Source organism: Neofelis nebulosa, chromosome 16 (genome assembly GCF_028018385.1).
Source record: "Neofelis nebulosa isolate mNeoNeb1 chromosome 16, mNeoNeb1.pri, whole genome shotgun sequence".
Taxonomy (NCBI): domain Eukaryota; kingdom Metazoa; phylum Chordata; class Mammalia; order Carnivora; family Felidae; genus Neofelis; species Neofelis nebulosa.
In genome coordinates this window covers 35,262,086-35,286,534 of record NC_080797.1, presented here as the reverse complement: position 1 = coordinate 35,286,534, position 24,449 = coordinate 35,262,086, and the positions used below count along the sequence as shown (strand labels likewise).

The 24,449-nt window shown below is 60.2% G+C and overlaps 3 protein-coding genes across 3 annotated transcripts; all 3 read right to left on the bottom strand.

The window, feature by feature from the left end:
- Nucleotides 1–212: 212 nt before the first annotated feature.
- Nucleotides 213–3,209, bottom strand: LOC131497341 (keratin, type I cytoskeletal 16). The gene is made up of 8 exons (XM_058703551.1): nucleotides 2,571–3,209; nucleotides 2,016–2,098; nucleotides 1,721–1,877; nucleotides 1,466–1,627; nucleotides 1,248–1,373; nucleotides 721–941; nucleotides 578–624; nucleotides 213–466 (listed from the first exon to the last, which is right to left on the bottom strand). The coding sequence occupies exons 1-8, from the start codon at nucleotides 3,102–3,104 to the stop codon at nucleotides 366–368; spliced, it is 1,431 nt and encodes a 476-aa protein (XP_058559534.1). The 5' UTR covers nucleotides 3,105–3,209; the 3' UTR covers nucleotides 213–365.
- A 7,225-nt stretch (nucleotides 3,210–10,434) lies between these two features.
- Nucleotides 10,435–15,481, bottom strand: LOC131497343 (keratin, type I cytoskeletal 17). The gene is made up of 8 exons (XM_058703553.1): nucleotides 14,983–15,481; nucleotides 13,799–13,881; nucleotides 13,262–13,418; nucleotides 12,509–12,670; nucleotides 11,964–12,089; nucleotides 11,651–11,871; nucleotides 11,506–11,531; nucleotides 10,435–10,663 (listed from the first exon to the last, which is right to left on the bottom strand). Exons 1-8 carry the CDS (start codon nucleotides 15,412–15,414, stop codon nucleotides 10,569–10,571), a joined length of 1,302 nt encoding a protein of 433 aa, XP_058559536.1. The 5' UTR covers nucleotides 15,415–15,481; the 3' UTR covers nucleotides 10,435–10,568.
- Nucleotides 15,482–17,296: 1,815 nt separating this feature from the next.
- LOC131497342 (keratin, type I cytoskeletal 42) lies at nucleotides 17,297–24,146 on the bottom strand. The gene is made up of 8 exons (XM_058703552.1): nucleotides 23,466–24,146; nucleotides 21,575–21,657; nucleotides 21,291–21,447; nucleotides 19,997–20,158; nucleotides 19,282–19,407; nucleotides 18,807–19,027; nucleotides 17,728–17,777; nucleotides 17,297–17,605 (listed from the first exon to the last, which is right to left on the bottom strand). Exons 1-8 carry the CDS (start codon nucleotides 23,982–23,984, stop codon nucleotides 17,508–17,510), a joined length of 1,416 nt encoding a protein of 471 aa, XP_058559535.1. The 5' UTR covers nucleotides 23,985–24,146; the 3' UTR covers nucleotides 17,297–17,507.
- Between the last annotated feature and the right edge of the window lie 303 nt (nucleotides 24,147–24,449).

Sequence of the window (24,449 nt, the reverse complement as noted above, 5' to 3'; positions counted from 1 at the left end):
ACGTGGGAGCTCCTTCCCCTCCTGCGTCCCACCTCCCACGCCCACGATATGGGGGGGGGGGGGCAAGGCGGCGGGGGAGTCTTCGGGAAAGACCCCACCAGTATTACTGAGCTTTGCTGTGTCCTGGACCCGTCAGGCTGTGGGGTCCGAGAAGGCCTCGGGGAGACACCTTCAACCCCCTCCCATTTGTTCAAGAACAGAGACCACACAGGTTTGCGTCAACCGGGAAGTCAGCTTTATTAGCCCACCACCAGCAGAGGGGGAGGGGAGACAGCTTGGGGACCGCGCTGGGAGGACAGGGCCCTGACGCAGGCCTTCAGGAGGTTGGGGCCGGCGGGCGGGCAGGAGGCTCCGGAAGAGGCAGCTCAGTGCTTGGAGTTCGGGCCCTGGCTGAAGCTGGACGAGCCCTGCTCCTTGAGGATGGGCCGGGTCTGGTAGCCAGAGGGGGACGAGGAGGAGGAGAAGACTGTGGGGGAGAGGCGAGGGGGTGAGAAGTGTTCTGGGAGCTTAGAGGCCCCACACAAGGAGAAGGGAGGGCTGGGGGCTCAGGGGCACCCGGGAGCCTCAAGGGTCTTACCGTTGTGGGAAGAAAAGGACTGGCTGGACGCTTGCTGGGAGGAGAGGCTGCAGGGGAGAAAAGGAGGAGCAGTTAGACGCGCTGGGAGCGGCGGGGCTGCAGGGGCTGCGGGGCAGGACCTGGAAGGAGGGCAGTGCACTCACTGAGCATCCTCGCCCTCCAGCAGGCGGCGGTAGGTGGCGATCTCCTGCTCCAGCCGCGTCTTCACGTCCAGCAGGATCTTGTACTCCTGGTTCTGCTGCTCCATCTCGCAGCGCAGCTGGGCCAGCTGCTCTTCCACGCTGCCGATCAGGTCCTGGATCTGGGCCAGCTGCATGCAGTAGCGGCCTTTGGTCTCCTCCAGGCTGCTCTCCAGGGATGCTTTCTGTGAGTGGGGGAAAGGGAAAGAGTCAACAGAGAGGATCATTACTCCCCCCCACCCCAGGCCTCTGGGCATGTTCCTGAGAAGTACATGGATTTTGGTCCCAGCTGGGCTACTGATGGGCCAGACGATGTGGAGAAAAGTCACTCCGTTGTTCTGGGCCTTAATTTCTGTGTCTATATAATGGGTACAATGACCCCTCCATCCCACTCCTGGGAAAAGACGGGCAGAACTGTATTGTGGCAACATTGAGGGGCCGGCGGCATTACTGGTGACTTGGGGACTGCGGCGAGCCGGGGTCCTTCATACCATGCTGAGCTGGGACTGCAGTTCAATCTCCAGGCCCTGGAGCACCCTCCGGAGCTCGGTCACCTCTGTGCGGCCACTCTGCACCAGTTCGCTGTTTGAGGCCACTTCCTTGTTCAGCTCCTCGGTCTGAGACAGGAAAAGAGGAGCAGGTGTGAGGCACCCTAGAGGTGGCCCCTGGCTGGGAAGTCCTGCAGGAGAGCTGAGCGCCTGAGCCCCACCTTGCTCAGGAACCAGGCCTCCGCGTCTCTGCGGTTCTTCTCCGCCATCTGCTCGTACTGGTCGCGCATCTCGTTCAGGATGCGGCTCAGGTCCACACCGGGGGCGGCGTCCATCTCCACACTGACGTCCCCGCCAGTCTGACCCCGCAGGGCAAGCATCTCCTAGGAAGGGATGGCGGGAGATGACCAGCTCAGCTGAGCCCTTTCCTGGCCCCTGAACCGGCCTCCCGCTGCCAACACCAGCAGCGACCTCACCTCCTCGTGGTTCTTCTTCAGGAAGGCCAGCTCCTCCTTCAGCCCTTCGATCTGCATCTCCAGGTCAGTCCTGGCCAGGGTCAGCTCGTCCAGCACCCTGCGCAGGCCGTTGATGTCGGCCTCCACGCTCTGGCGCAGGGCCAGCTCGTGCTCATACCTGGCAGGACAGAGGTCGAGGCATCAGGCTCCATCTGCGAGGCCTCTGAGGTTCAAAACCAACAGCCCCACAGCTTGCCCACCCTCCCCCAACCCCCGCCCTCTGCACCACACTCCGCCCACCACAGCGGTGGCTCACTTGGTCCTAAAGTCATCGGCTGCCAGCCTGGCATTGTCAATCTGCAGAATGGGCTGAGCGTTCTCGACGGTGGCCGTGATGATCTACAGAGGTGAAAGGACAGGCCTCGTTAGCCAAGACCCCAAAGCTCGGGGGTGAAGAGCAGAGAGGGGAGGATACGGTGTCCCCAAACTTGAGGGTCGCCTGGCTGGCGAGTCAGGCCCTACACTCTTCCATCCAGCCAGCCTGGGTGTCTTTTGCAGCCGGCTCAGGGTGCGCGGAGGGAGGCCCCCCCGGCTCCTACCACCCCATCCTCGGCCCCAGGCTGAGAGAAGCTGAGGGAGCAACGCAAAAATCACTTGCAGGGAATAAGAGAGTCAGGGCTCCAGCCAAGCTCGGACAGCTGGATGCTGAAAAGGGACCCTCTGCCAGCAATGCAGAGTGGCCTCCGTCTACTCCCCCAAGGTGGCCTCACTCTCCCAGTTTGTGAAACAAAGATGCTAGAAAGTGATTTCTAAGGGCCGCTGAAGCCATGGCCTGTCGCAACCACCAGGGTCGCCCACCTGGCCCACACACCTTGTTCCTCAGGTCCTCGATGGTCTTGAAGTAGGGGCTGTAGTCCTTGACCTCACTGGGCCGCTGCCTTTGGTACCAGTCGCGGATCTTCACCTCCAGGTCGGCGTTGGCCTCCTCCAGGGCGCGCACCTTGTCCAGGTAGGAGGCCAGCCGGTCGTTGAGGTTCTGCATGGTGAGCTTCTCGTTGCCGGAGAGGAGGCCGCCATCACCCCCTCCAAAGCCAGCGCCGAAGCCACCACCGAAGCCAACACCAAGGCCACCTCCAAAGCCAGCACCAAGGCCACCACCATATCCTCCACCGAAGGCGCTACCCAGGGCCCCACCAAAGCTGCTGCTGCTGCTGAAGCCGCCCCCCAGGCCGCAGGCCCCCCCGGAGGAGTAGCGGGAGGAGGAGACAGACAGGCCCCCGTAGGCGCTGGGGGCCCGGCAGGACCCTCCGGCCAGCACGGAGGACATGCGGCTGGAGCCGCCCCCGATGCCGCAGGAGCCCTTCATGGAGCTGGAGGAGGTGAACTGGCGGCTGCAGGTGGTCATGATGCCAGGAGGGAGGTGAGTGAGCGAGCGAGTGAGGCGGCAGAGAGGAGAGAGAGGTGCTCAGGGAGGCTGGGAGGATGCTGGGGCAGCTCAAACCCCCGGAACCTTTATAGGCGCCGGGGAGGGCGGGGCCTCCCGACTGCTGACGGAAGGTTCCCCTGCCCGTTTCATCACACCAGGTCCCATCCAACTCCCCACTCCGGATCAGGATTATTCAGCCCGGGGTCGACTCACTTCACTGGGTGCTGCTCGGAGTTCCCACCCAGCTCCGGGGGTGTGGGGCCGAGAGAAAAACTCACAAACACCAGTCGGCAGTGACTCAGGCTGGGCGGCGAGAACCGGCTCTCGTTCCCAGAGCCTAAGGGGCCAGCGGGGACTTGGCACAGGCAGTTTTGTGGCAGCTGCGTCCCCAGGCGGTGAGTCAGCCCGTGAAGGACTCCCTGCCCCTCGGTGACAGCCTTGACTGAGAAAGGCCTCACCGATGCCGGCCTGGGGCCGCCTCAGGATGTGCTGTGGGGATCCTGCCTGCCCGGCTCTGAACAAGGAGAGCTGGGTTCATGGTCTAACTTTGCTTTGCTCTCTGTGTGACCTGAGGCCCCCTTGCCTCCCCTCTCTGGGCCTCTGTGTCCCCTCAGTAAAGTGACAAAGCTGGACTGCCTGATCGTGGAGTCCCTTCTAGTTCTAAAAATTCTCGGGGCGCCTGGGTGGCTCAGTCGGTTAAGTGTCCGACTTCGGCTCAGGTCATGATCTCACGGTCCGTGGGTTCGAGGCGCACGTCAGGAACTGTGCTAACATCTCAGAGCCTGGAGACTCCTTCAGACTCCGTGTCTCCCTCTCTCTCTCTGCCCCTCCCCTGTGTGCTCTTTCTCTCTCTCAAAAATAAATAAATATTTTTTTTAAGTAGTTGTTTTTTTTTAATTCTCTGACTCTCTTTCCCTTATTGGATCGGATCCAGTGTCAGAGGCTGCCTTTGAGCCCCCAGAATCATCAGAAGCATTGGGTACCATGGGACCAGTATGTACCATTCGGGTGTCGGCTCGAATCCCCGCTCTGCCCCTTACAAGCTATGCAGCGTAAGCCATCCTTTAGCCCCTCTGGGTCTCAGCTTTCTCATCTGTAGAAGTGGAGGACACAACACAGAAGGACCTACACGCAGAACCCCACTGGCCACTCCCCAATGGTGGCCCGGCCCCTCCGTTCCCTATGCCTCCTTTGCAGTTAGGTGCCCCCTCACCTGCCTCCTCACACCCACCTCTGCCCTCTGGCACCTCCCTCCCACAACCTCACCCTCTCCTCTTTACCCCAACACTCCCACCCTTTGAGCAGCCCACCCCCAATGCATTGCTCTACCTAGTCATGGATGCCCATCATGAACTGTGGTGGGAGGGAGTCCCCGTCCTGCCATTAGTGCCGTGTGTGACCCCTGACCCCACCAGGAGCCTCTGAGTCCCCACACTGCATCCAAGGCTCTGTTCCCAACGCTTTCCTTTCGAATGTCCATAGATTCCAGGCTGGGCTAGACAGCTTCCTTCGTTCAGTTGAGAAGAGGGGGAAGGTGACCTCTCTGGTCACATCTGCCATGCTCCAGTATTGTATGGAGTGCCCTACACGTGCCACACAGTTTGTGAGAGGCAATGTTCCCGCCACAGGTTCACAGGCGAGGGAGCTGGTAGGTTAAGTGGGCTTCCCAAGGCACCAGTCAACAGCGAGCTGAGGTTTGAACCCCTGCCCGTCTGCTGGCCCAGTCCGAGCCCTTCCCGCCATCCTCAACCACCCTCTCTGTGCATCTCCAACGTGCATCATTGTCTTGAATTCACCTTGCGAAGTCGGGAGGAGAGAGGGAGACTCAGAGGGAGGGAGTGATTCCCCCAACGTCACTCGGCTTTAAGTTGTAGAGCCAGGATTAGAACCCAGGCTCAGGGCATCTCCACTCGCCGACGATGCCTTGCAGGCTGGGACCAGGTACATCCATTCTCATTTACCTCCCACAGTACCTGGAATGAGCTCTTCCCACAGTGGGCATGACCTTGGCCTCAGGGCTGGAGCCAGGATTAGGGAGCTCTGAACCCAAAAGCTGAGGATTCTTCAGGGTGCTCTGGGGGGTGACACACAGAACTGGCCACTGTCCTTGTTCTAAAGTGCCTCCGTGGCCCCAGAGGAGCCAGAAGAAGGCTTGCCTCGGCCTGAGCACTTCTGGGTGATATTACTGGAACCTAGGAACAGGAAATTCTGTCTCAGCATAACCAGGACTTTGCTGCTGCCATATCGTGCCCCATCAGTCACTCAGCTTGTAGGAACAGGGCCCAGAGTTCTGAGCAGAGCTGGCACCCAACACACGCCTTCAGGGCCAGGCCTGGGAGACAGAACCCGATGCTCCTGCTCCCCTCTCCCAACACCAAACATGGGCAAAGTGGGTCCTGGAATCTTGGACAAAAACCTTGCCATCCCGGGTGTCAGGATGGGCCTAGAGTTCAGGTCCAACCACAGACTCATTACCCTCGGAACTAAAAATGACTCTTGGGGGTGCCTGGGTGGCTCAGTTTGTTGAGTGTCCATCTCTTGATTCCAGCTCAGGTCATGATCCCGGGTCATGTGATCGAACCTCATGTCAGGCTCTGAGCGGATTGTAGAGCCTGCTTAAGATTCTCTCTCAAAAAAGAAAGAAAGAAAGAAAGAAAGAAAGAAAGAAAGAAAGAAAGAAAGAAAAGAAAAGAAAAAAGATATTCTCTCTCTCTCTCTCTCTCTCTCTCTCTCTCGCAGCAACATAGATGGACCTAGAGAACATTATGCTGCTAAGTCAGACTGAGAAAGAAAAAAAAAGATTTTTTTTCTCTCTCTCTCCCTCTGCCTGCTCCCCTGGTCACATTTTCTCTCTCTTTTAAAAAAATAAAAATAAAAATCACCTTTGAGGCCACCAAGCCCCATGCAGAGAGAGAGACTTGTCCCAGGTTAAATAGAAGCAGAAACTCGAACCCGGCACCAGCACTGTTCCTGAGCTTTACACGGACTCTCCCTGTGGTCTCTGGGATGTCTTCCTTCTCTGCCTCAGCCCACCCTCCACCACCCTCCCTTCTTTTTTTTTTTTTTTAATGTTTATATATTTCAGAGAGAGAGAGAGAGAGAGAGAGCTTGTGCAAGCAGGGATAGGGGCAGACAGAGACAGAGACACAGAATCCAAAGCAGGCTCCAGGCTCTGAGCTATCATCACAGAGCCCGACGGGGGCTTGAACTCACAAACCATGAGATCATGACGTGAGCTGAAGCTGGACGCTTAACCGACTGAGCCACCCAGGCGCCCCCACCTCCCTCCCTTCTAATTGGATCCCTGCCCCTCCACCATTCCTAGAGTCAGTGTGGGATTGCACATGAGCCCAGCACTGATGCTTGGGGATCTGCATGGGCTGAGAAGCTACAGGAAGTTACCAACCAACCCATCAACCCACTCAGTCAACACTGCAGACCAAGCACCCACCGTGTGCCTGGCACCCAGGGCATGGGGGTTGGGGAAGATGATGACATAGTTTCTGACCTTGGAACCTATCATTTGGTCCCGGACAGAAAACTAAGGCCGGGAATGCAGCACTGCATGGCAGGAAGCCCTGGGGTGTTTGGCCCACAGGATGCCACTGGGTAAGTAAGTGTTACCCAACGCTAAGCCTCAGCAGTAAAGGAGGGAATATCAACAGAGGCTCCATCTGGGCCTCAGAAGATCTGAATTGGCAGAGAAAGACCAAGGGGCACATTTCCGGTGTGCCAGCGAGGCAAACGTACCCAAGGTTGCTGAGAGCCAGGAGCACTAGGTCTGTGGGCACAGAGCACAGACTCCAACCAAACTGGCATGTCTCCAGGCAGCGGGTTCCTTCCCCCACCCAGGCCTCTTCCCTCTCTCCTTCACCTACCCCGTCTCAGGTATGATGAGGTCATCTCATACCTGAGTTGGCCAGGAAATATCATTGGCCAATGCACGCCTCAACGTGCAATGACTCCCCAACCCGACTGATCACCAGGATCCCCACACAGATTCCCGACCCTGCTCTGACCCACTGTATCAGCATCGCCCAGGACAAGCCTGTTCGTGGGGACGTTTTATGAGCTCATAGGGAATTCTGGAGACCAGCCAGGCTGGGAAGCAGGAGAAGAAGGGGAAAGAAGGGAAGGAGGGGAGGCCCTCAGGGGACTGAGGGGAGAGAGGGGGCTGCTGCAGGGCCCCCAGCCCATCCATGGTGGCAGCCAGAACCACAGGCTTCAGGGCAGGGTGAAGAAAGAGAAGGTCCCCAGTGAGCTCGGACAGAGCAGCGTGCAGTCAAGCAGGCGCCAGATCTGTGCTGGGCACTCAGATAAAAAGAACAAGGCAGAAAAGCCCTCAGGGCATACTTAGAGACAACCCCGCTACCGCTACCGTGTGGTCAGGCCGTGATGGGGGTGCAGGGGGCCTGCAGGGAGGGGGCAGACTCCCTGGAAGTGAACACGTGTTTCCAGTCCAGGCTCTGGCCCCGCCACTGCTCCCAGCATCTGGATGAATCTGTGAGAGCCAGATGGTAGGTGGTCCTCCCACTCCCCCGTGTTTCACGCCCCCCTTCCGAGGGTGGGTGCTGTCACAGCCTGTCACACTGGTCTGCACAACCAAGGGGCCCTCAGGGGCCCATGTGGCTGGATCAAGCTCTGTTAACAGCCTTGGCTCTGAACCGCCCTCTCTTCTCAACCTCGCCCCTACCCACACCGCATAAGACTGAAGGAGTATTGTCAGCCCCAACACTGTGCCCTGCCCGCCACCCCTAAACCGGAGCCCTTCAGGGTCCCTCCAGGCCAAGGCCTGTGTCTCCTCCTTCCCCCGGGCCCGGTGCAGAAGAGGCACAGAGAGACGCCGCGCCACAGACAGAGTGTTCCTGCCACATTATCTCCTTGCAGAAAGCACTGCCAGTCATACTTTCGGGGCGTGGGCGTGGCAGAGGAAGAGTCACAAGGGCTGGCGACTGCTGTCCTTGGCCTGGGCCTGGACATCAGGCCCATCATGTGTGTCCATCACATGAGAGTGTGTAAGGCGGCACTGAGGGTGGTTACAGACCGGTTCGCGGACGGCGCGGGGGGTGAATTGTTTGGTGCCGGGGTTGGGAGGGGGAGGGTGCGTGGATGAACTGTGGAGTCCCACAGCTGGGCCGCCCAGTCCAGCCACAGGCACATGTCCTCAGCATCCCGGATTGGCTTGGGGGTGCGACAAGAAAGTCCAACCACCAAAATTCCCCAAGGGGACCACAGGTCTCAGCCCCCCATCGCTCCCTCCTGTGGTCCTACCTGCCCAGGCATGGGCTGAGCACTCCAGGAAAGGGTAGGGCTTTCCCTGTCTGGGCCCAGGACCATCCCCTAAGGACCCCCACCCCCAGCAGGCACCACTGCCTCTCCTGGCCCAGCTCTCCACACTTGGCTTCTCTCCACTCCGGCCTCCTGAGCCACCCACCCACTCACTTTGTGGGCAGAAGCTTCTTCCCCAGCACAGGGGTGCAGTCCAGGGCTATCTGTGGCCACCCCACCCTATGACCCCTCCTCAGTCACCCCAACAGTAGGGGTGGGCCCCCAGGATCTGCAGGGAGAGAATCTGCAGAATCTGCCTAAGAACCTGGGGCGGGGCAGGGGGTGGGGCCCCTCTTCCCAGCATAACCCCGACAAGAGCTGAGTCACTGCTCCTTGAAGCCTCAGTGTCCCTATCCACACAATGGGGCGCCTCTTCCCAGACCCTCCCTGCTTCCCGGGGCTGCCATTTAGATAAATGAGATCACCGTCCAAATGAGCCACCCTCAACCCAGGGCTGGTTCTTCTGGTTGTGGCTGGAAGTGTGGCGGGGCCTGGTGGGCACAGGGCCTCCCCTGCCTCCATCCGTCATTGCTGGTCAGGCAGCTGGGAGACACCGGCCTCTGATGGAGCGGAGGCTGCGCTCCCAGCCTGCTCTGGTTCCGGCTCTGCACTCCAGCCAGTGGTCCCTGCCTCGACTAGGAACTCACTGTCCTCAGCGGCCCCTGGATCAGGGCTGGAAAGACCATCGTTGAGGCCCATCCCTCTCCTCAGCGACCACAGCCTCAGATCCAGAGAAGGCCTGGGAACTGTCCAAAGACGCACAGCCACCTGCTCACCTCGTAGACCATGCTCTTACCACCACCCTTCGCGGTCCTCCCTGGTTTTCACTAGTCCCAATCCTTGCACCCCGCCAGGCCTCTGGGGCTCTGGCTGCTCAGGTGCAGGCCCCATCTTCAGTGTCCAGGCACTAGGAGAGTGTTTGATGGGCCCTGGTCTGATTCTACAGCGGCAAACAGTCCCAGGCCTGTCAGCAAATTGAGGTGGGGGCGCCCTTCCTCTCATTAAGCTCTTCAATCCCTTCTCATTTCCTGAAGAAAACCAGGAAGTCCTGCCCCGCCCAGTGGTTTCCAGATTTACTCAAAGGAAGACTTCCTTCCAGGTGTCGGGGCTCCTCCCCACCTGGCTCATTGCCTGCCACCAGAATGAAAGGGGCTGAAGCCCGGAGGGTCCTGGGAGTGGCTAGGGAGGGACTGCCCCCCTTCCCCAGGATGCACTTCTCCACCTTCCCCACCTCCAGGCTCCCAGGGAGGGTGGTGCTGCTCCACACCACCCCCCTCCCCCACCGCAATCCTGGCACTCTCCCCGGGCCCCATCCTGAGCAGCAGCTGACCATTTGAGGAAACGTCCCTGAGAGAGGACCCACCCTTTCTCCCACACCTGCCTGGGGCCCTCAGCCTTCTCTAGAAGCCTAGACTACAGTTCATATTCCTGGGGTGAGGCAGTAGGAGTACCCCAGGGGTGCCCACAACCCCTTTTGGGGATTTCCTGAGACTCACAAAGGAACGTGGGCCCTAACCACCCCGCCTGCCTCCCCCACCTTCCTTATGCTCCTGCCTCTTCCAGGAGGATCCTGATTCCTGTCCCACCCACCCCCTGCCCCCTCTTGGAGAAGGGCATGTCCCTCTTGGAGTAATTGACTGAATGCGTCATCCTTTAGGACTCTGGCTCCCACCTGACATCTCCTCAGCCATTTATGGATGAGAAAACCTACTTACAGGGCAAGAAGAGGCCACCTAAGACCTCCCCGGGTATGCTGGCCTGACCCTGGGTCTGGCACTGCCTGGACCACCCTCCCAAGGATCACTGACCCTTCGGAGATGCAAAGTGCCCCCCTAAGCCCTGCCCAGACCTACTCTTTACCCCGATCCTAGACCACCCTTGACCTCCAAGTCAACAACAGTTGGTGTCCACGGACTTTTCCCCCAGTTCACCCATTGCTCACTAGGGCCCACCTCAGTGGCTACAATCAGGACGAATTCCATATGAGTCAACAAGCTTTATTGGTCAGGCAAGGGGTTATGGAAAAGGGACTAAGCCAGGAGTTGAGGCTGGGGAATCCAGAGGCTACAGGGTCGGTCGGGGAGTCTGGGGGGCTGGCCAGGAGGAGCAGAGTTCTCAGCGGGTGGTCTGGTGGACCTGCTCGCGGGAGGAGATGACCTTGCCATCCTGGACCTCTTCCACAATGGTGCGCACCTGGCGTGTGGTCACGGCTGCAGGAGACAGACACTCCGAGGTGGGGTGGGGGCCGAGAAACCCTGGCTCAGCCCCCAGTTCCCTGAGTAGAGCTAGCTCTCCCGCCACATCCGTTTGCGGTCCCTGCCTCTTCTCACCTCTCAATATCACATCCAGACACTCGTCCCTCCTGCTCTTGCCACTCCCTGTCCCATCCCCTCCCTGTGGCAGTGCCCCTGTAGGAGTCCAGCTTCCCAGATGGGAGGTTTGATCCTGACCCACTGTGTCCTTCTGCAAGACTGGGTGCTACCCAGTGGGGTCTATCTCTATTTCTCTGCAGTCTCCAGGGCATGGGCTAGGCTCCTGTCTCCTTCATCTCCAGACTGGGATCTCCAAGACAAGAACCAGGTCCGCATCACCCCCATTAGACTAGATTCCCCGGGGCCAGGATCTTATCTTTCCCATCACACTGGGATCTAGAAGGCAAGGAAGGCAAGGACCATGTCCCTTTCTCCCTTCAGACTACAGATCCCAGGGTCAGGACTGCTCATCTGTAAGGTTCTCAAGAACAAAGACCACGAGAGACCATGTCCCTAATCTCCCCGTCAGAGGAGAGTCTCCAGGGCTAGGACCAGTTCTGCCCCAATCAAACTAGGATCTCTAGGGTAAGGACCATCTCTCTGCCCTGCCCCCATCAGACTAGTGTCTCCCTCATCTGATTCCCTTGAGCATCAATCCTGAGCCCTAACAGGTCCCTTTCTACACACACCCCTACTGAGGATCAGCTGTCATTCCCTGCAGGTCCTGGGACCCTTCCCAGCAATGAGCAGATGGGTTGCCTGCCCCGTGCACCCCCACCCTCAGCTACCGAGATCCTTACGTTCTTTGGGCTTGTAGTGAGTCAGGCTGGAGAAAAAAAAAGAGAGAGAGAGAAAGAGGAGATTAGATTTGGGTCTGAGAGTTCCACCCCCACTCCAGACCCCCAGCCCCTGGCCCCTGGCCCCTGGCCCCCCGCCCCCACTCACTGGGCATCCTCGCCCTCCAGCAGGCGGCGGTAGGTGGCGATCTCCTGCTCCAGCCGCGTCTTCACGTCCAGCAGGATCTTGTACTCCTGGTTCTGCTGCTCCATCTCGCAGCGCAGCTGGGCCAGCTGCTCTTCCACGCTGCCGATCAGCCCCTGGATCTGGGCCAGCTGCACGCAGTAGCGGTTCTCTGTCTCAGCCAGGCTACCTTCCAGGGATGCTTTCTGCAGGAGGGCAGGAGGCTCAGGGGTCAGGAAGGGGGGTCAGTGCCCCCTCCAGGGTCCCTGGTGCACCCCAGGCCTGGCAGCTCCCCTACCATGCTGAGCTGGGACTGCAGCTCGATCTCCAAGGCCTGCATGGTGCGCCGGAGCTCGGAGATCTCGCTCTTGCCGCTCTGTACCAGCTCGCTGTTGGTGGCCACCTCGCGGTTCAGCTCCTCTGTCTGCAGACAGGACACAGGAGAGTGCAGCGTGAGCTTGGGATCCCTTCTCCAAATCAGATGACACCCACGGCCTCCGTATGATCAGCCCAGGGCCCATGCTGTGCCCACACGGGCACCTGGGGCTCTCCCCACCCCCCATAACTCCCCTAGACACGGTCACCTTCCTGATCTCCGCTGGGCCTCTCAGCCCCCTCCCAAACCTAACTGTGGGAGCAATGTGCCTTCTCACCAGCATCCCACTTTCCAAAGCCCAGAAACCTCCTGGCCTGTTGATGCAATGGGTGACCCTGATCCCATGGGGTCGATATGGCTCACTGAGGATAGGGCACCCCCAAGATGCCAGGTACTGGGCATCAGTCAGGATTCAGTCCTTGCCCCCCATCCGCTGGGAGAGGCCTCCGGGCCGCAGCAGCCCCCACCTTGCTGAAGAACCAGTCCTCGGCGTCCTTGCGGTTCTTCTCCGCCATCTTCTCGTACTGGTCGCGCATCTCAGACAGGATGCGGCTCAGGTCCACGCCGGGGGCGGCGTCCATCTCCACGTTGATCTCACCACCCACCTGGCCTCGCAGGGCATTCATCTCCTGTGGGGGAGGGGGGTGTGGGTGTGGGCATGCGGAGCTGTCCTGCTCTCTTACTCTCCAGACCCCTCCCAAGGAGCCCCCCTTCATTCTGCCTCTACCCCCTGCCCCTCCTGTTGACTCTTGTTCATCTGCTCTGCATGGGCTCTGCCTCTGCCGTCAGACTGGAGGTTCCCTAAGGACAGGTTCTATGCCCCCCCCCCATTAGACTGAGGGCTCTCCAAAGATAAAATCTCATTCTTAGGCCAGTACACCTAAGACATCCCCTTGAATTCCCAAACTTCTACATAGGGTCCAGGTTCAAGGGTTTGGGCTAGAACAAGGAGACCTCCTCACTGTCCCCTTGTCCTCTTGAGGGAGGCCAGGATGGGGAGAAGGGGCTTCTGCGGCCCCTGGGAGGGTCCCCAGATTCAGGGAAACAAGGTGGTACATGGAAGGACTAGGGGTCAGGGCTCCACAAACAGGGCTGCCCCATAAGGTGACCAGCCCTGGAACACCTGCTCTGTGCTCTTCCCTCGGTCCCGGCCCTGGCACAGCCCCAGAGCCCTGCCACCCCCTCCGCAGCCTTTTTGACCTGCTGCCCCACCACCGCACCTCCTCGTGGTTCTTCCGCAGGTAGGCCAGCTCCTCCTTGAGGTTCTCGATCTGCATCTCCAAGTCGGCCCTGGCCAGGGTCAGCTCGTCCAACACCCTGCGCAGGCCATTGGTGTCGGCCTCCACACTCACCCGCAGGGCCTGCTCCGTCTCAAACCTGCAAAAGGAAACAGAGACTTAGTCTCGATGCTTGGACCCACAGGCAGGCCCAGGTCCTGGCCAGCATCCGGCCTCTGATGGTGAGGCACCATGGAGGTGAGGGTGTGGAGTGGAAGCAGAATGCCGCCTCAGGGCCCTGGGACCCTGTGGGGCCAAGCCCCACCCCCACCGGGCTTCTAGCTTCTCTCTTCTCTGCCTCCTGCCTCACCTCCCTCTCTCTGCCTAAGCCCAGCGGCCTTCAGAATTTGCTGCATTTGCCACATCCATGACTAAGTGGTGGACTCCCCCACCCCAGCTGCTGGCCCTTGCCATAGCAACTGCGGTCCTGGGGTGGGGAGGGAGGCCCCGGTTCCTCCCAGCCCCCTGGCCAGGGCTCACTTGGTGCGGAAGTCATCAGCTGCCAGGCGGGCGTTGTCAATCTGCAGCAGGATGTTGGCATTGTCCACGGTGGCCGTGAGGATCTGGGGAGACGGGAAAGTGGTAAGGCCGTCGGTAAAGAGTAGCTCAGCCCAGACCAGGGTTCTGAGATGGATCTTCCTGCCTGGAGGCCAGGATGTGGCTGTCTTCAGGAAGTCTCTCTTCCTGCCCAGCCCCTCACCTTTACCAGGCAGTAATTGTTGGCAGAGGAGGGGCCGGCAGGGGTCTGAGGCACTGAAGCTTGCCTCCTCTCCCCACCCCCAGACCTGCCTCCTCCCACAAGGACCCCCATGCCAGGCTCCCTTCAACCAGAGCAGGCAGCCAGCTGGGAGTGCCCAGCTGGGAAGAGAAGAATGGGAGAGATCCCCTGGGGCAGAAGTTGTTCCAGAATCCCAGACAGAGCAACAGATGTGAACAACCCCCTCATTTTACAATTGGGGAGATGGTGCCCCTGAGAGGCTCCCCCAAAAGGCCCCTACAAGAGCCCTCACCAATGAGTAGTTCCAAATCAGAAGTCATGACCCCTGTTGGGCCCAAACCCCAGACTCCAGCAGGCAGCTCTGCCCTTGGGAGGTCTGCTGAACCCCATTCTTGAGGGGACAGTGGGAGGGGACAGGGGGAGGGGGACAGATGGGGAAGCCAGAAAAATCCCCAAATAAGACACACAGAGGCGTTCCTGAGGTCCCGCCCCCTGTCTCCACCTCCCCCTCCCAGCAGGTGCCGTCTTGAACTCACTAGATCCCTCACCCCACCATCACCCAAAATCCCCCTCTTGCTTCAAGAAGAGAGATGCCCACGTATCTGGCAGCCCATGGGCCCAGCCTCTACGCGCATCCATTCATCTTATCCTCCAATGACATGAGGTGGTGGCAACAAGCTCTGTGATGAGGAAACTGAGGCTTAGAGGAGCTCCATGAGGCTCACTTGTCCCTGGCCCAGACTGCTGCCCCCCGTAAAGGGGAATGTGGGCCACACAGTGGCTCCAAGGTGGGTTCCCAGAGGCCAACCCAGAGCCAAGCTGTCCTCAGCTCCCTGAGAGCCCGTGGCAGCCCTCTAGGCTGACTCCAGGCCATGGTCAAGGATACCAGACAGGGGGGAGGAGAAGCCATGCCACCCAAAGGCTCTGTCCCACCAGCAGGCCCTACCTTGTTCTTCAGGTCCTCGATGGTCTGGTAGTAGTGGCTATAGTCACGGGCGGGCCCCGGGGCCTGCTTCTGGTACCAGTCCCGGATCTTCACCTCCAGCTCAGTGTTGGCCTCCTCCAGGGCGCGCACCTTGTCCAGGTAGGAGGCCAGCCGGTCATTGAGGTTCTGCATGGTGGCCTTCTCCCCACCCGCCAGCAGCCCGTCCACGGCCCCAAAGCTGCCGCCATAACCACTGCCAGAGCCAAAGCTGTAGCAGCTCGAATAGCTGCTGCCCCCGAGGGCACTGCCCAGGCCCCCCGCAGACCCCAGCCTGCAGGAGCCAGGGCCCAGGCTGCCAGACAGCCGGCAGGAGGTGCGGGACGAGCCACCCCCCAGGCCAGAGGAGCCCTTGATGGAGCTGGAGGAGGTGAACTGGCGGATGGTGGTGGTCATGGTGGCAGCGGCGGGTGGCAGGCAGGCACAGAGCAAGAGGGCGAGAGAGGAGAGAGGTCCGAGGTGCGTGTGGCTGCCGGGACTCGCCCGCCGCCTTTATAGATCGACAAGTGGGCGTAGCGATTACAACAGGCTCGCTCCTCTGTTTCCATTCTCCTGAGCTTTCATCACTGCTGGCTGCCTGCCAGCTCCCAGGTGGCTGCCGGCCCCCTCCCCTCCCACCATTGGGGCTTTGCTTCATTTCCCCGAACCCCCGTGCTGGGTGTCTGCGCGAGTGCATGTCTCTGGTCTCAGGCCTGTCACCTGTGATTCAGGCAGGCCCTCCAGCTCTGCTTTCCCATGACCTAATACGGAGAAGAGGAGAAGCAGGACGTCACCGTCACCGGGCCCTCCCAGGCAGCTGCCACCCCAGCCCAGCCCACCGGGCCCCCGTGTCTGGCAGGGAAACCGGTCGGGGAACCAGGCAGACCCCAGCCTGAGGCCAGTCTCCTTCACCACATGCCACACCACAGTCCTGGCCCGGGGCTGGGTGCTGGGGAGAGGGTGAGGACTGAGACCCTGTCCCACCTTGGACACTGGACTTAAGCCCACTAGGCTCACCACACAACACAGCGACTCTCAGGTTACCACCCCATTTTACAGATAAGGAAACTTTGAGAGGGATAGTGTCCCGCTGGTCCATCTGACCACAGAACCGGGCTGGCAGGGCTCCTGCTTCCTTCATCCCCAGTGTGCCACAGAGCCCAACACTTCCCACAGCCCCCGACACACTGCCCCCGCCCTCTGCAGAGCCCTGGCACCAGCTCCAGGAGCTGTGATTCCATCTGGCCACACTGCCCCTATCCCTGGAAACCCCAGGGACCCAGCCTGCCCCTCTAACCTTTCCCCACCTCCCTCCTGGGCCAGGGTGGGCAAGGAAGAGCTTAAGTAGAGAGCTTAAGTGGCGAGCCGGGGGTGAGGGGGCGAGGGGAGACCCTCCCTGTGAAAGGACGGCCGTGCCCCTGGCCACTCTCCTTATCCCTCCTGTACCCAAAGAGGCCTCAGGGTGAGGTGAGGGGCAGCCACCTCAAGTGCCGGCCAGATGGAAATATAAAGGACACTGCCTAAGGGTCTTCCTGAGAACCCCCAGCGAGTCCTTCCCACCCCGAAGCCTCCCCCAGAAGCCCACCCCAGTCCCCTCATGGAGCCCCCACCCGCCCTGCCCACCACCCTCAACCTGGCCCTGGGTCCCGGGGTCCCGGCAGGCTCGCTGAATGGAATGTGGCCGTGTCCCAGATTGCTGATGGCTTCCACTTCCCAGGCAGGCCCAGACATCCCCTCCTAGCAGCTGAGAGAGATTCCCCAACAGCCCGGCAGCTGCCAAGCCACCAGAGCAAACAGGACGCCCCCCCACGCTCACACACACAGCAGCCACCCTGCCCCACAGACTCCCCGAGCTGGGCCAAGCTGGTCTCCTGGGCTGGCCGTGCCACCGCCACCCCCTCTCGCCCATCAACACCTTGGACCATGCCTTTAGAAAGCCCCCTGCCCAGCCCTTCTCCCTCTGATCTTGAACCCAGACCTGCCCCAGGCTGAGGCAGGGAGTTCTCTAGAAGGGGTGTGGTTCCCCAGAAAGTCTATGGGGCCCTCCTGCGGACCAGCCCATGGGGACCCACGGGCTGATTCTTAGAAACTTTCCCAGCTCGATGGGCTCTCCCATCCCTTTGCCCTCAATCTCCTGCCTTCTTCCCTCTGGCCTCCCGGGAGCCCCCCAGGCCTGGATGAGGCAGACAGAACAGGTTTGCAGGTGACAAGTGTCACCCAAGCCCTCAAATTGTCCTCCTCCCCAGTCCCTCAGCACACACCGCCCCAAGCCAATGACTGGACCAGATCACACGAGGCATTGAACTTCAGGCAAAGCTTTAATAGCAGACACTGGGGCAATTCTAGGAGGACCCTCGGTGAGGGGCTGCAGGAAACAGATACAGAAAGGCAACAGCTCTTGGCTGGTGGCCCAGATGGGCACTCAGGGTGCGGCACTAGCATGCTGGGAGCCCAAGGCGATGGCTCCCCCGTGACCCTCGAGGCTGGGCTGTCACAGGTGGAAAGGGGCCTCAGTGTGTGGAGCGGTGGACCTGCTCGCGGGAGGAGACCACCTTGCCATCCTGGACTTCCTCCATAATGGTGCGCACCTGGCGGGTGGTCACTGTGGCTGCAGGCGGTGGAGGAGGGGGCACAGGAAATCTCAGGCCCGAGCCCCTCCCCCAGTCTCCCGCACAGACGGGTCCCCAGCCTCTCCCCACTCCCTTCGGGCCAGACAGGGCAGGCTCTTACCTTCCCGGGTGGGCTGTGAGATCAGGGAAGAGGAGTACTGGGTGGCCAGGCTGCAGGGAGGGAGAGGGAGACCTGTCAGTGCAGGGGTGCGGGCCAGGAGCCCGGCCCCGTGGAGAAGGAGCGGCTGGGGAGGACTAGGGCGAGGGGAGAGAGGTCCCAGCAAACCAGAGAGAAATCACAGCTGAGAATACCACAAGGGTCAAAGGGCATCGGCCCCGTGGGCAGGACTAAGGAAAGGGGACACCCCCACAGGAGGCCCAGAGGCACTTTGTGGCTAACCAGGGATTTACAAGGAGAAGCTGAGCAAGTGGTTTTTCCATATCCCAAAGGGCCCAACAAACAGACTCTCTTAAAGCGGGAGAGAGAGTGGTTAGACTATAGGTGCGCTTTGCCATCGTCAGGGAGCAAAAAGCTGGAATGTATGACTTAGCATGGAGATTCCAGGACATTCTCAGCCCCTTTACACTGGGGCCCGGATGTACCCTCCCAGCTCCAACCCAGATCACCACCCACCCGGCTCCTTATTCCATCCCGGGTAATGGCATCACCAGCCAGTCATCCGAACCAGAAACCCAGGGTCATCGTCCTCCGCTCCTTCGTGGGCTCACTCAACACGTGTTGCGTCCCTCCAGGGAGCCACGCTCGCCCCCACGTCCAGGCATCTAGCGCTGCTGTTTTTAACTACAACACATCCTCTCCACACACCACCTGCCTCTCCCTGCCCTCCACCCCCGCCTTACAGCAGGGCTTCTCTGGCCCGACTCCCTGCTCCTGCCTCCTGACAGGTCTCCCTGCCCCCACCAGGGCCCTTCTGATGCATTTCTCCCTATGCAGCCAGAGCGAACATTCTAAGACATCTCGATGATAGTACCACTCCTCTGTGCAAAATCCCTCCGTGGCTCCCCGTTTCCCACACCGTCTAGTCCAGACCCTTTCGTTCGGCCTTCAGTGCTCCTCACAGCGGGACCCCTGCCAGTGTCACCTCCTGCAGACCTCTGCACCTCCCCAGCACAAACGTCCCTGCCTGGATGCAGCGGCCCCCGACCGACCCAAGGGTGTGCCCCAGTGCCCCCACTCACTGGGCGTCCTCGCCCTCCAGCAGGCGGCGGTAGGTGGCGATCTCTTGCTCCAGCCGTGTCTTCACGTCCAGCAGTACCTGGTACTCGTTGTTCTGGCGCTCCATGTCACAGCGGAGCTCACACAGCTGCTGCTCGATGTTGCTGATGAGCCCCTGCAACTGGGCCAGCTGGGCCCCGTAGCGGGCCTCGGTCTCCGCCAGGCTGCCCTCCAGCGATGCTTTCTGTGGGCCAAAGCACAGGTGGCTGGGTGAGACCCAGCTGGGACCCTTCTCCAGGGCAGAGCACCCAGCAGGGGGACGCATCCGCGTGGGTTTGCGGGTGCCGCCAGCACCATGGGGCAGTAACAGAGGCAGAGAGGGACCCATGTGAAGTGACAGGCTGGGTGGGGAATTCGGGTCCTCCGAATGGAAGTCTAGGAGGCTGGACCCACCCTGGGGTGACAGGTACAGGCCAGGGAGGGGGTCAGAGGCCCTACCATGCTGAGCTGGGACTGCAGCTCAATCTCCAGATTCTGCACGGAGCGGCGGAGCTCTGTGATCTCCGTCCTGCTGCTCTGCAGGGCCTCGGTGTTGGTGGCCACCTCACGGTTCAGCTCCTCCGTCTGGAAGGCGGGTCGGGGGTAGGGGGGCACAGGGGCTTGAGAAGGCTTGCAGAGGTGGGGCAGAGGACAGGGTCCACCTCCAAGCCCTGACCTCCCCGACCTGCTCCCCCAGCCCCTCCCTGGCTCTGGGGGCTGCAAACACACCCGCACACAGACACCCTCTGTGCCCACCCTGGGACTCAGTGGACGCACCGTGCTTTGCATTCAATAGTCCTACTGAGCACTGCGCAAAAACAGCTTTTACTCTCTTTGTGCCTGTTACTGTCCTGGGTACTGTAGCTGCTAGGTGTGTGTTTACTAAGGGCATGAGGTATTCATCCAAACACACACATACCTACAAATATGCTGGGGGAAGCCCCAGACAGGGATGACGGGCCCTGGATCCGTTCCCCAGGCCGCAGAGTGGCTTGTGTGAGCCTGAGGCCCCTCTGAGCCCCACAATCTGCATCTGGACATGAGCAGTGGGTCCAACTGGTTTCCAAAGGTCCTTCCAGCTGGGACAGCTGTGATCTACAAGTTTTCCAGCCTGTTCTCAGGACCCAGCACACGTATGGAGCAAGTTCACACTTGCTCATGCACGGCCACCCACCTTGCTGAAGAACCAGTCCTCGGCGTCCTTGCGGTTCTTCTCCGCCATCTTCTCGTACTGGTCGCGCATCTCGTTCAGGATGCGGCTCAGGTCCACGCCGGGGGCGGCGTCCATCTCCACGCTGACGTCCCCGCCCACCTGGCCTCTCAGAGCATTCATTTCCTGGGCAAGAGGAGAACAGGAGCTCACCAGGGCCATCCCAGGGAGAGACCCTGGGGCCGGGCCTCTCTCCCTCAGGGAGATGGGTACCGATGACCGACAGACACAGACAGACAGCCCAATGGCTCCTCCCCTTGAAGATGGAGGTGGATGTGATCATGTCTTGAACATGCAGGGCTGTGAATATGGACCATCTCCCCCAACTCTCACTCAGAGATGGACTTTGCCCAGTTCCAATGTGTGCGGGGCGAGGAGAGACGGTAACTCCCCAGCCCGTCAGGGGATGAGCTGGGACAGCCTCACTCACCTCCCTGACCACCCGCCTCGTCCCCTGCCCCCAACCGCACAGGGGAAGCAGTCCCGTGCTGGCATCTGCAGAACCAGAACTTGTTAGGAGATGTTAATCTGCTGGGGCGGGGACGCAATCTGTATGACCAGCCTCAAAGCCAAGTGGAGACACTTTCTGGTCTCCTGCTTCTCCAAGATTAGACTCCCCTAGCGTGGGCCAGCCCAGAAGTTGGCCCAGAAGGAAGCCGCAGGCTCATTAGTCCCCCTACAGGGTCTGGGATCCTGACCCTTGGGTTGAGCCTTAGGGTCTGTAGGACTTCAAGACTCTCTGAAAAAGGGAGGTGGGAGAGATGGCAAAGTGGTGGCGTCAGACGTGGGTGTGGCTATGGGTCAGACAGACCTGTGCAGCTCTGGATAAATCCCTTCACCTCTCTGAGCCTCAGTCTCTTCACTGGTGAGGGAAGGAAAGAGCACCCTTCTCCCAGGGCCACTGTCAGTATCAGCTAAGATAATTGCCATGAATCACTTGTAATGTGCTGAGCAGATTTTGGTTGTTGTTATGACTATCACTATTACAATTAATTAGAGTAATTAGCATGCGTGTTCTTAGACTGATTTGCTCATCAGATAGTTAACTGCCACCACTCAATAGGTCGTGCCTTGAGGGACAAGGGAAGTATCTTCGGGGGGAGAGGGTCCTCCAGGCCTCGTGCAGGGCCCCCTGAGGGTCTCCCAGGTTCAGGGCCAGAACTAGACTGAGAGCATGGCCTTGGCCCAGGAAGATTTGGGAGCCCCAGCCTTGCTTATTCCCAGGTGAGTTTCTCCTACACTTCCAGGACAGCCTCACCTCCTCGTGGTTCTTCTTCAGGAAGGCCAGCTCCTCCTTGAGGTTCTCGATCTGCATCTCCAGGTCGGCCCTGGCCAGGGTCAGCTCGTCCAGCACCCTGCGCAGGCCATTGGTGTCGGCCTCCACAGTCATCCGCAGGTTCAGCTCAGTCTCGTACCTGGAAAGGGTGGAGGCGTGAGCCAAGGAGCGCCCCAGGACACCCCCTTGTACGCACAGAGAGCTCTGGTGTGCAGAGCCGGGCCCAACACCCGCCCCCGGGGACAGCCCTGGAGGCGCAGGCTCACTTGTTGCGGAAGTCATCAGCTGCCAGACGGGCGTTGTCGATCTGAAGCACCAAGCTGGCATTGTCGATGGTGGCCGCCAGGATCTGGGAGGCACAGTGGGCTGGGTGAGCAAGCACCCTGGGAAGGCCCCGCAACACCCTTCTTGCAGCCCCTTTGGAGAGTGGACCAGATAGAGGAGATGAGGGCCCCGCAATCTCCCCCTCAGGGCACCCTGTGAGAGGGCCCACAGAGTGGTGGGGGCGCAGTGCCCAGGCACAGGTAACCATGAGGTCAGGAGAGACCCATAATATTCCCGTGCACCTCACTCTCTCTTCCCCAACTGAGATCACCTCTAGGCTCGGTTGCCCCCTCCTCCAGGAAGCCCTCCTCCACACACCCCATGTGTGTCCCTCATTCCGGTCACACCTCCTCCCTGCCCATCTCCTTCACAACACTTCTCCCAACTGTGATTTTCTCCACAACTTTTTTGGTCATTTCCTCCACTGGACTCAGCTCCAGGGGGACAAGGCCATATCTGTATCACTCTCTTCGGAATCCCTAGCCCTGGGCAAAGTACCTGGCCCAGAGTCAGCCCCCAAGAAACATTGGTTTAATTAGGCAATTAATTAATTAATTAATTAATTAGCAAGATTATGACCAGCCCCACCTCAAACCTAAAGCAAAGTTCTCTCTTCCCACAGGGTCACCTGCGTGGTTGAAATGAGAGCAGAGAAGGGGCTCTGGAGGGGGCAGAAGGTCAGTTATTATTACTGCTGCTGTCACTGTTATCGTCAGAAAAGCTGAGAGGCTGTACTCCAGAGCCATGTGGGCAGAAGGAGAGGGAGGCCCCTAAATGCTGCCCAGAGGGAGGAGAGAGGAGGTCTTAGTGGAGGTGGCAGATGAGCTGGGAAGAATCTGGAAGCTTTTAAGGCTGAGGGTTGATGTGCAGAAGGTGTAAGAGGAAGCAGCCTCAGCAGCCAAAAAGTAGCTCCAATAGCCTCGTGCTGGGCCTCAGAGTCCCCTTCGGGGCCCTGTGAAGGGACCCTGGGTCTCCGTTTCCAGAGTGAGCCCAAGGGCCAATTTGTTACCCATCCTTGGCCTCAGTGGCCTACAGACCCGTCTCCTACCCACCTCCCTGCTCAGGAGGCTGATTGGACCTAGCAAGGGGCCCTTGTGAAAACCCCCGAGGGGCGCAGTGACTCAGAGGGGCGGAGGCCTGATGCTCGGGCACAGGGGGGTTGTGGTGAGGAGCCGGCTGACCCCGAAGCTTGGAACGCTGACTCACCAGGGCTCCCCTGGGTTCCCTGCTGCTCAGACCAAGGCCCATATCTGATCTGGCACTCCCAGTCGTTCTGCTTCCGGGGGGCAATTTCAGGAATTCCCTTCCTGGCCGAGGTCCCGGGAAGGAGCAGACAAAGCCCCTCACAGGGCAGCACCAGACCTGGCTCCCTACCAGGAAAGAGCAGGCCCCAGCCTGGCCTCCCCTAAACATCCCGGCATTTCTTTCAGCTCTCACCTGCCTCGGGGTGGCGCGGGCTGCAGCACCAAAGGACCCTCCGGGGCGGGTCTCGTGCAGAAGACCCAGGCACCCCGTTCACAGAATGCCAAGGCCGTGCTCTTAGAGGTCATGAGCATGTGGGTATGTGTTGTGTTCTCCTTCAGACTCACTTAATCCCTTCCCTTGGGAGCTTCCAGTCTGAGCAGGAAGACATAGATCCTTCCCTCAGGGACCCCCAGAGTGACTTTCCATGGTCATGCCAGTGAGAGAGTGAATGAAGGAAGGAACCAATGAATGATGGAGACCCAGGGCAGAGAAGAAATGTTGGAAAAGGTCCAAAGTTGGGAGGGAGGGAGTCAGAAGCAGGTAGTAAGGACACAAGGCAGAGGGCAGGGAGCTGGCTGGCCCACACACCTTGTTCCTCAGGTCCTCGATGGTCTTGAAGTAGGGGCTGTAGTCGCGGGCGGGCCCCGGCCCCTGCTTCTGGTACCAGTCCCGGATCTTCACCTCCAGGTCAGCGTTGGCCTCCTCCAGGGCGCGCACCTTGTCCAGGTAGGAGGCCAGCCGGTCATTGAGGTTCTGCATGGTCTCCTTCTCGCTGCCCCCCAGCAGGGCGTCCGCGGCACCAAAGCCGGAGCCGAAGCCCGCGCCGAAGCCAGAGCCGAAGCCCACGCCGAAGCCGGAGCCGGAGCCGAAGCCCCCGCCCAGGCTGCAGGTGTAGCCCCCGCCGTAGCCGCCCCCCAAGCCCGCCGAGAAGCGGGATGAGGTGACCGACATGTTGCCACAGCTGCCAGCTCCCAGGAGGCTGGGGGCCCGGCAGGCGCCCCCCACACGAACCGAGGACACCCGAGAGAACCCCCCACCCGGCACACACAGGCCCTTGACGGAGCCGGAGGTTGAGAACTGGCGGATGCTGGTGGTGGTGGCAGCCATCGTGTCCACAAGTCAGGAGCAGGGTCTGGTCTGGACAGAGACCCCAGGCAGCTCTTTATAGCCAGGCTAAAACGGGGCTGGGCCCCCGGCCCTTGAAGTCAGAGCCAAAACCCCAGCCATGTAATTTATTTCCATACCGGCCGCCCAGGGCCTGGGGCTCAGGCTGGACATGCCGAGTGCATCCCCCGGGCCCCATCCCCTACCAGCGCCTGGCCTGGACAGGTGGCCTCTTAGCCCATTGTCTGTTGGGAAACAAAGGTGGCGTTGGAGCCGCAGCCCCGGGGCAGGGTGAACCTCCATTCTCGGCCACAATTAGGCAGCTGAGCTCATCCTTGGGGGCAGTCCGGAGAACCCAGCCCTGGGAGCCAGACAGGGCCTAGAACAAGGCTCCACAAGCCTGGAGCACGGAGGCTGGTCTGGCCCCCCAATCAGCATTCCCGAGCCCCAGGGAGAGGGTGGAAAGAT

Coding starts and splice junctions, on each gene's coding strand:
- LOC131497341 (XM_058703551.1), bottom strand. CDS start 3,104: ATGACCACCTGCAGCCGCCAGTTCACCTCCTCCAGCTCCATGAAGGGC. Junction 1,374..1,465: donor AGGCCTGGTTCCTGAGCAAG/GTGGGGCTCAGG, acceptor TTCCTGTCTCAG/ACCGAGGAGCTGAACAAGGA. Junction 625..720: donor CTGGAGGGCGAGGATGCTCA/GTGAGTGCACTG, acceptor TCTCCCCTGCAG/CCTCTCCTCCCAGCAAGCGT.
- LOC131497343 (XM_058703553.1), bottom strand. CDS start 15,414: ATGACCACCACCATCCGCCAGTTCACCTCCTCCAGCTCCATCAAGGGC. Junction 11,872..11,963: donor TGCAGTCCCAGCTCAGCATG/GTAGGGGAGCTG, acceptor GCCCTCCTGCAG/AAAGCATCCCTGGAAGGTAG. Junction 10,664..11,505: donor TCACTACAAGCCCAAAGAAC/GTAAGGATCTCG, acceptor TGTCTCCTGCAG/CCGTGACCACACGCCAGGTG.
- LOC131497342 (XM_058703552.1), bottom strand. CDS start 23,984: ATGGCTGCCACCACCACCAGCATCCGCCAGTTCTCAACCTCCGGCTCC. Junction 21,448..21,574: donor GCTGATGACTTCCGCAACAA/GTGAGCCTGCGC, acceptor CACCCTTTCCAG/GTACGAGACTGAGCTGAACC. Junction 17,606..17,727: donor CTCACAGCCCACCCGGGAAG/GTAAGAGCCTGC, acceptor CACCGCCTGCAG/CCACAGTGACCACCCGCCAG.